The 9,732-nt window shown below is 41.9% G+C and overlaps 1 protein-coding gene across 1 annotated transcript in view; it reads right to left on the bottom strand.

The window, feature by feature from the left end:
* Window positions 1-2,057: 2,057 nt before the first annotated feature.
* Window positions 2,058-9,732, bottom strand: part of LOC108799138 (small cell adhesion glycoprotein homolog) — a 13,549-nt gene continuing 5,874 nt past the window's right edge. The window contains exons 2-4 of the mRNA XM_018570960.1: window positions 4,569-4,639; window positions 4,197-4,265; window positions 2,058-2,250 (exon numbers count right to left, since the gene is read on the bottom strand). Of these exons, the coding sequence (XP_018426462.1) occupies window positions 2,072-2,250; window positions 4,197-4,265; window positions 4,569-4,602 (282 nt within the window). The 5' untranslated portion in view covers window positions 4,603-4,639 and the 3' untranslated portion in view covers window positions 2,058-2,071. The remainder of the gene's footprint in view (window positions 2,251-4,196; window positions 4,266-4,568; window positions 4,640-9,732) is intronic.

Here is a 9,732-nt window from a genome sequence, read left to right as displayed (position 1 = left end):
CCCCCCCCACACACACACACACACACACCTTTTGTCAATGTTCAATATAACAAATTAGAAGAGCCCATGTCCTGCACTTACAATCAAGAAACATGGTTTAAAATGGCATTAACGTACTGATATTTAGATTAGGCTTAAAAGTCTTCTATAAAAAAAGAAATTGAATAGGACTGATAGTCCCTTTAGGAACTATATAACTGTACATTATTATAGGTTATGTTCCTCTGCCAACTAAATAGGAGTTGATCGAACTTTTGAGACGTTCGCATTTTATGTTTTTCATTAAAACTGATCACATTCTAGTAGGTTACAGGAAGTATAGCAGAAAAGCATCAAACTACAGAACTCAGCCACAGGCATGGCTATTTTTAGCTTTCTAAATACTAGGTTGAAGAACCAAAACAGCTTTCTTGAAACCTTTAAAAGGAGAACACCTTTTTTATAAAAAAGACTAAACGAAAACCAAAAAGGTATATCTATCCAGTATCCATCTTCCCAAGCCATTCCGTGATTAAATGCAATTAACCATTTCAGTACCAGCTTGTTCACCCCTCTTCATTACCAGGACATTTATCAGTGCTATGAAGTATGACTGAGAACTACTGCCACGCAACACTAATTTTATTTTAAAAATGAAGAGCTTTTGTGGTAATCTATCCATACCCTTTCCTTACTTTGTTCAAAAACATCAAATTAAAATGTCAGGACACTACCAAACCCCCCAAAAAGAAACATGTCAGTACTGAGGGAGTTAAAACATGGTGTACTAGATACAGTAACTGTACAGGTCATTCACAGGCTGCCATATAGGAACGTGTCCTCCCAGAACATGGGGCTGCAGACCAGCCAGTCATGTAGTGGTCAGTCTGCAGTAGGTTATGACCAATCATTTCAATGTGCAGCCAACAACACTTACACGTTTCTTCCTTTAACCATGTCAACACTGGTGGCCTTCTATACATAATAGTTTTGTACAGAACACATCCAAATATTTCATTTTCACAATAGCATTTTATGGGTTTGCAGAGGTTCAATTTTACCTGTAGGAGTGTACTAACAAAAAGGAGCTGTGCTTTAAGAAAATAGTGCCGATGGAGGTGGTCATTGCTGACCTTTTCTAAAATGCTAGTTTCCAGGTTTCCATGCATTTTTAACCACTTAACCAGAACAAAGTATACATAGAAGAACTTGCCTGCTACATGTTTTTTTTCAGGTCAATGCCAATGTTTCTGTACACACTGATCTTATTAAAGCTGAAGCCCAAATGTATCCTTGTTCACCTAATCAAACTTGCCATTCTGAAGAAAAGAAACTAAAGAATTATCTAGGAGACCTATTACTTGACCTGCCAGTAATGAAACTGGGTTTTTCTTCATGTTGGGTCCAACACACCTGTCTTGTGCTGCAAAACAACACGCGGTACCGTGGGCTGCTACAATGCAACAGACATGAAGACTCATCACATTTAATGCACCACAGTGTGAACTAAGCCATATCCTTTTAGAGTGTGATATTTCTTTGCGCTAAAATGTTTTACATCCAACAATTACCATTTCTATGATCCCTTAGGTGGCAAGTGTCAAACTGATCAGAAAACACACTTTAAAAAAAAGATTTTATTTAGCAATAGCCATTATTCCTAGACCTATATCCCACCACAGATTCTAAAAACAAAAGTCCCAACATTTTTGCCAGACTGCTACTAAACCAAGGCCAAATAGAACAGCATGGACACTTAACATATTAAGAGGCACAGAGCTGCAATTCTCCTTGCATATAGGGTGGGCTTTCAGGACCATTATAGTGATATCCATCTATAAAAAGTGTTAGAGTATCCACCTTCAAAAGCACCAGTACAGAAATGGAAACCTTTGTCACAAGATTTTTCTTCTAGGGTTAGGTCACAGAAGAGCTTGAGAAGGCATGTGTCCTAGGATTAACTGAAGAACCCAATTTTTGCGATTAAGAAGTCTTGCATCAGTTCTTGAAAAAGTAGAGTACACAAATAAATAGGATGCCATTCCATTAAGTCTCTTGAACAGGATTATAAACAGTCAGCACTTGGTGCAAATCACATGAAGTATTCTTGCTTTTCCTCACTGGGATCAACAGTTTTCCCTTGTAAAGCCTTATCCGCCTCTCCCTCTTCTATCATCTCATGGGTACGGTAACTGCCTTTGTGTTTGTACAAATAGACTGCAATCAGTGCCAGCACAACCAGGACAGTTATGACTACAGCAGCAATCACACCTGTAAAACATAAATACAGTCAGATTAGCAAGTATTTACACTATTAAATGTTGGGCATACGAAATACATGCAGCTGTTTATTAGGTGGGAAGTAAAAAAGATCACATTAGGTGCCAATTCACAGGAATCAACTGTGCCAGTATTGCCAAACCCACATCTTTGGTTCAAAATGTACTGCCATGAAAAATGAAACAAAGAATCTGATTGGTTGCTACAGCCACCTGCTTTAGTATTCTTTTGAATTCTCATACCAGCTCAGCCCTCAGGTATGGGTTAGGATAGCTATGGATTCCCTTTAGGCTGTTGAGCATAACATTCCATCTTTAAAAATTAGGTTTTGTTTCCTACCCATTGTTATAACTCCATACGTTACGCAAATACAGGTCTTACAAAGCACAACAATGTGACCATATACACAAAAAGGTAATACAATACGTAAAAAAAACCCCCCAAAAATTACCCAAACAAGAACAAATTGTATCCCAAATTACACGCGTTGGTATTTATGTGTCAAGTCCGAAAAAGATCAAGTTCAAAGCTCAAGGTAAAGAATGCTCCAACCCAGAAACCTCAAATATCCACCTCAGCCAGTGCCTTTAGAGTGAACACCCTGTACGCCAGGGGTGGCAAACTCCGGCCCTCCAGCTGTTGTGGAACTACAAAGTCCCTTGAGGCTTTGCAAGATTCTCACAGCCACGACTCGCAGAGGCAGATGCATCATGGGATTTGTAGTTTCACCACAGCTGGAGGGCCTGAGTTTGCCACCCCTGCTGTACGGGGAAGCGCTCACCTTCTCCTATGACCTAGTATATAGGTCTTACAGTGCTCTGACGAAGTCTTGATTGATGCAACGTGCGTAGCTTTCTCTTACATGGTTGTGGGTGGAGTCACAGCTTCAGCAAAAGGTCCAGATTTTTGCAAGCAAGTTTTTAAATAAAGGATTTTCGGTTTTTATATTGGTGTGTGCTTTCTCTATTTAGGATACTGCATTATGGGGAGAGCCGCCGGAGGGGGAAGAAACAGCTAAAATGGCTGTGGATTGCCATATATTTGAGGGGGACTCTGGCAGACAGCCAACGGGTATAGTCTAGGAGAGGGCTCAAAATTTCAAATCCTGAGCTACTCGCCACCAGTTGCCCCACCCAACCCCTACCTACAGTGCAGAGGTTAGTGTAACGCACAGTGTAAGGAAGAAGGAAAAAAAAAAAAAGGGACTTACAGTGAACCTAGCTGATGGTCCTTTTCCCCCCTGCACAACGTTCTGGCCAGGTGTCACTGTCTCTGCAGTCTTCCTCCCAGCCTATGGCAGCTGACCGGGCCGAAGGAAGCTGCAGAAGACAGCGGAACTGAATGTTATCGACAGGGATAGGCACGGACCAAGGCTGTGGCAGACATTTTCCAGCCTTGGGCACTAGGCCAGCGAATTGCTGCTACTGTACTGATCTCTGCAAAGGCTTCCCCTCCCCCCCACCTCAGCATCGGGCCCCTATTATTCAGTTTTGGGCACCAGCTGCTTGCTGCTACTGTGCTGATGCAGAATCAGCACAGTCGGCATTGGATGAACAACCGTTGACAGCTGCACAAGTGTGGGGTGTCCCCGCCCGGCAAGGGATGGGTTCTGCAAGACCTATATACACTAGGTCATAGGGGAAGGTGAGCGCTTCCGCCACCGCACAAACTGGGCAGGGCACGGGAATTAAAAAAATCTCCCTAATGTTTACACAAGAGGCAATACAAAAAAAAAAAAAACGACAAAAGGGTTCGAACCCTTCCTCACCCTGAAAGTATTTTAAAGCATAGCTTCAGACAAAACATTAGGTTTTTAATTGCGAGTCATTGCACAAATTGCTTGGTTTAGGTTTCATGGGTTGGGGCCTTGTGCAAGATAACTATATTGACTTTTTCCAAATCTTGACAGCAGACTTAGAGAGTCTTAGTCTAGTTACCTGCGATTACTGATGTATCAAGGCCGTCCGCAGCAGAGCTTGCTGTTGCCTTCACAACTGAAGAACTGTCTGAGGGAAAAAAAAACAAAAACACCACTATTAGACCATGCTAGTATGACAAGGGCCTGTGCTGATGGGCTTTGGGCTTGTGTCGATGGCATCAGTTTAAAATAATTCAGAATTGCTTGAATGATAACCTGCATGTGACCTCCTTCAGGCATTTTTTTGCAATATCATAGTCTTGTATGGGAATTCAAAACCCATTTGAAGTGAACAAAAGCCTTTCAGCACAGGTACTTACCAAAGTCAATGAAACATGTTAAAATACACACACACAATAAGACAAGGGTTTCAGACTGAAAGCCATCTTACCTGTGGCAAAATCTGCTGTAGTTGTAAGCTCCATATTAAAAAGGCAAGGCAGTCCTTTTGCAGAGGTTAACCTTCATGAAAAGATGAGAGAAATAAATATGCAATTCCATTTCCCCACTACAGATAGGGTTGCCACCTGTCCAGGATTCACCCTGTCCAGGATTCACCCGGACAGTCAGGGTTTTTAATGCTGTGTCCGGGTTCCATGGCAGCAGAAACCCGGACACAAAATTTCAGGCAGACGGGGCAACCAAAATTAAAATCGGTGCTACTGGCCTCCCACTGAAAATAGTCTCAACTGTGATATTTACATATGAATGGGTGGCGCTATTTACATATGAATAAGCCACGCCTCATTCTCCCCCAAAAATGTCTGCGTGTCGCTAGAGTGTTCGGGTTTCTCTTGAAGAAAAAAGGTGGCAACCCTAACTACAGACAATCTAGAACTTAGGAACGTGTGCACACTGAAATAAGGTCGTCATCCCAGTCATTAACCTGGAACTATCATGCAGTCATTGGTGGTGTCTGAACTCTTATCCCACATGCTTTTTCTAAGTTTATGGTTTCAAAGATTGTAAGGACACCCCAAAGCCTAACAAGTCAGCAATGTTGGTTAAATAGGTCTGCCTGCAAAGGATCCAGCACACAATCAATATATCTCAGTGTAATAGCTAGTCTCTCTCACAGGATATTAAATCTGTGACAGTCTCATTGTCACAGGTCGGCTAGAACTATGAGGTGAGTGGAAATCACTCATTTCATAGTTCTCCTTTAAGTTTAACATACAATGGCAACATGTGGAAATCAGTAGGCAATCAGTCCATCCACAAAGCCAAATTGACACATGCTTCCACTGAGAACACAGCCTTTCGCCCTGTATAACCCCCTGGTTATTAGATCTGGGAGTATTCTACAAGGATCCTGCACAGCACGGCAACCCAAAAATACTTTTTTGCTATAAAAGGGCTGTATCCCCAATTTACAGTAAACTCCAAACTGAATAGCTGTAAAGACATTTAAACATCGCCTATTGACAACTTTGGGTACCATAATTACCATTTTGCAGGCAAACCCAGTTTTGAGGCTTGACATATTTGGCATCTATTTACTCCATACAACCTCACCTTTTATACCCAAAAAATTAAAATTAATGAGATTTATATTGCGTTTGTGGGCACAAATGCATATAGATTTGATGAACAGTTGCACAAAATTGTGCAACATAAAAAAAAATTACAACTGTCATTTTTTTTATTCTACCTCTGCTTTCAGAAAATCTATCATGTTTTGTGAGTTAAGCAAAACATTTTTTAGCCAAAAATGCAGATCATAACATGAGCGCCATAAATGAAAAAACTGCTCTGGTAGCGAAGTGGTTAAACATATAATCAGCAACGAGCATCAGGTTAGCGTTTGCTGTGTATTCCTATATGAAAAGGCCCCACAATTAGCAATATGTACACAAATAAAAAGGTCTGTGCCACAAAGAAGACAATTAGAACTATCACATGTCATAGGTATTACCTAGTCACTGGTTACCAATCTGTTATACATCTATCCAATGCAGGAACTCTGAGGGCTCCAGGTGATAGAAGGTGATATCCAAAAAGATGTACAACTATAGCCTATAGCAGGGCTGTAGCTACCATGGGGCAAGTGAGGCACTCACCCCAGGCGCAGCAGAGAAAGGGGCAGGCCTAGCTGCGCCCCTGTTGCCATGGCGAGCACAGGGCGTCCTTGGCAACAGGGGCACCACGCAGCCAAAACAGCCGGGACTCAGTAGGGAGAAGAAGCGGCACAGGCTTCAGCTTCTCCTCGAATCCTTGCTGCTCTCCCCCACCTGTATGGGCAGAGGACTCTGAGTCTTCAATCTCTTTTTCTATTTCAAAAGGGAAATGTTTAGACCCCTGATATTTCCCCGAAGCCCTCCAACAGTGAAAAAATAAAAAAAAAACACCACACACACACACACACACACACACGTGCAAAGACTAAAAATTTGTTTGACAAAATGAACCGAAAATAAAAATGTTTATTCGTTTTGTCAAAGAACACATTTTTATGCTATCTTGGATTCAGCCACCAGTGCATTCAGCACATGCGCACTGCCATATTGGAGGCGGGGTGCATGACGCCACATACGTCTGTTGGTGGGCACAATATTCTGTACTCGCCTTGGCCGCAAAAGAAGCTAGCTACAGCTCTGGCCTACAGACCTGAACATAACCCAAATCCAGTCTTTGCTTGAATAGAAGCAACACGAGTCACCCTAATAGGTACCCTTACTCCATGACAGATAGTACTTTGTGATTATCCTAAAACTGTTATATGGTGGTGGTTTAGGTGGCAGCAACAGTATTGTGACCCGAGTAAGCTCCGACTACAACGACTTAGAGCTTACAAAAGGGCTTGCTTTTCTTGCCCCCAGCAGCGGAATGGAGAGGTGGATAAGCAAGGCAAGTATGTAGTGCTGGGAAGGGTGGAATTGGTTCACATTAAATCTTAATAAAAATAACCAAACACACAGCGATTCAGATAGAGCTGCAGCTAACGATTATTTTCAAAATCGATTAGTTAGCCGATTATTAAGTTCGATTTGTGAACCACTTTACATTTTTTCCCTGTGTTTTAGCATTTCTTGCCCAGCTGATTCATGGATGACATATGTTGTGTTCTGTCATATAAAAATGGCTTGGTATAGCTTGATGTGCATGTTTACACCCTCAATAATTCCAACTTAAACTCAAATACCTTATACATAACAGAAGAACTGCAGCTTATTAAAAACGAGTGCCTAGTGACAACGGCGAAGCAGATGTTTTCTTCTCTAGACAGGCTTGCTTCTTCAAAGCTACTTTGATTTCACAATAAAACAATTAATAGAGAAGCTGCGCCTTGATAATAAAGCCGGCGTCTTCTTACTACGCTACTTCAATCCCAGAAGCCTATAGATCTGCTACACAGCACATGCCTGAAGTATCTGACAAACAAGTGACCTACAACACAAATGCCCCTGGGGAGGTGCACAGGGCCAACTGTGAAGACTTGAAGGGTCAACTTTTCGGTCTGGGCTGATCCAAGCAGCTTTTTTCTCCTGTCTGTCAATTTCTGCACCAGTTACCAGACTTGGGAGTCAAAAAGTACAAGATGAATATTTTTGAGTACAGGCTAGAACCAACCCCAGTCACCCTTGCAATGCACATGGATCAAGTCACATTTTTTTTTTTTTTTTAAATGTAATTTTTATTAAAGTTTTACTAACAGGTTACAATACAGTGACATGTTGCTTTCAACACAACGTGAATTGCAGCGAATGATCAGAATATTAACAGCAATCAAAACAGGGACACGAGAGGAAAGGGTATACAAATACAGAGAACAGGAGGGAAAGATCCACAGGACATCTTACAAAAAATTAGGGGTAAAACCTTTGCACAGGTCCTTGAGTCCGCCTCTCAGCCTCCAGCTCGGCGCCCCCTACACGCTTACATGTCATCTTTAACCATTATTAATGCCATGCATCAAAACCATTATGCAGGGTTCATCAGAGATATTTCTACACCTGTGTAGGGAGATATCCCCATCCAGTACATACCAAACAAATAACTCTCACCAATCTCAACTGCCACTTGAGGAATGGTGCACAGATCTGTGTATCCATCTCGTCCATATATTATGAAATTTAGAGATATCATCTCTATGCTGAAATATCACTCTTTCAAACGCTATCAGTCGGTCAAGCTCTGCTATCCACATGCTTACCATGGGGACTGTTGAGGAGATCCAATGAAGCACAATCACTCTACGTGCTGCAAGCAGGGCCCTGGATACAGCAGTCAGAGTCATATCGTCCCATAGATATCGGCATCCATGATACCAAGCAAGCATGTGATCGGAGAGCAAGAGACCTGAACCGAGAAGACTGAGCTAATAATTCTAGTGACCCCGCTCCAATATCTGACCAGTTTGGGACATCGCCACAAGAGATTGAGAAGGGATCCCGGGGATATCCCACATTTGGGGCACTTGGAATCAGTCCGAAGCCCAATTCTAAAACAGGAATTCCGGGGATCTATAAGTTCCGTGTAGGATAGAAATTTGGGTCCACCTATGAGACGGATAGGGATGAGAGCCCAATCCCATGTAGAGCCATCTCCCAGTCCTCGTCCGATATAGCGGGCAGCTCCTCCTCCCATCGCAAAATCGGATATTTTATAAAAAAACGTGGGAGCAGAGTTGCATATATCTTGGAGAGATCACGTCACATTTATGCACATTATGTCACGCCTCAATGGGCTGCCCTATGGGCAGTAAAGCTCATACAGTTTTTGGGGTGTTTATACACACACACACACACACACACACACACACACACACACACAGCCATTAACAAGTAATATTACCGCAAACATGCCATGCATTTACCCGCGTTGCATAGGCTTTATAGGAAAAATATGTTGTCAGCACACTTAGTTTCTGAATTTTTCATTGACATTCATATAACATTAAAAAAAAATAGAAAGGTTTCAAAAACTCGCAGATTCCCTTCATCAGAGCCAAGTCTGTTGGAGAAAACATGTTTATAGGGAAGAGATTCCATCTTTGTTCTGACATATTTTGCCAATGAAATGTATAGGTCTGACGCCACAGAACGTTTTGTCAGTAATCCCACTTTTATACTGTGATGTAACCGAATACACAGCACCAAGACAAAGTTCACACATGTCGGCATATGGGCATGGGGCGGGGATGGGGTTTGTGGTGTACAAGACAATACCTGGTGCTGTTCAGTTTCAAGGAAGGCATTTGGGTACCAAATAAAAGATAAGAAAAAAAATAAACCAGTAAAACAGGATCACTTATCAAGATGAACATGAATGTGTGGGTCAAGATTTTTCTAGTTTTAGATACTGCTATTTGGGGCGCCATGGGAGATTTATACTGACTGTTCTGCTGACAACTATTACCAAATTTATTACCAATTAGTAGAATTCTGCAACATGTTGCCATGTGTTTTAATACATGGTGCACTGCACATCTATGCCGAGATGCATTTTGATGATTTTTAATAAAATTGCATCAGGCAAAAGGTGCAAACCCTTTAGGATCCAGGCTGATGCAGTGCATTACTGCACACGTTAGCACGCATTGATTTAGCCCTTCG

This window comes from Nanorana parkeri, unplaced genomic scaffold, assembly GCF_000935625.1.
Source record: "Nanorana parkeri isolate BGI_ZX_2015 unplaced genomic scaffold, ASM93562v1 scaffold1638, whole genome shotgun sequence".
NCBI classification, from domain to species: domain Eukaryota; kingdom Metazoa; phylum Chordata; class Amphibia; order Anura; family Dicroglossidae; genus Nanorana; species Nanorana parkeri.
This window is presented reverse-complemented; position numbering and strand designations above follow the sequence as displayed.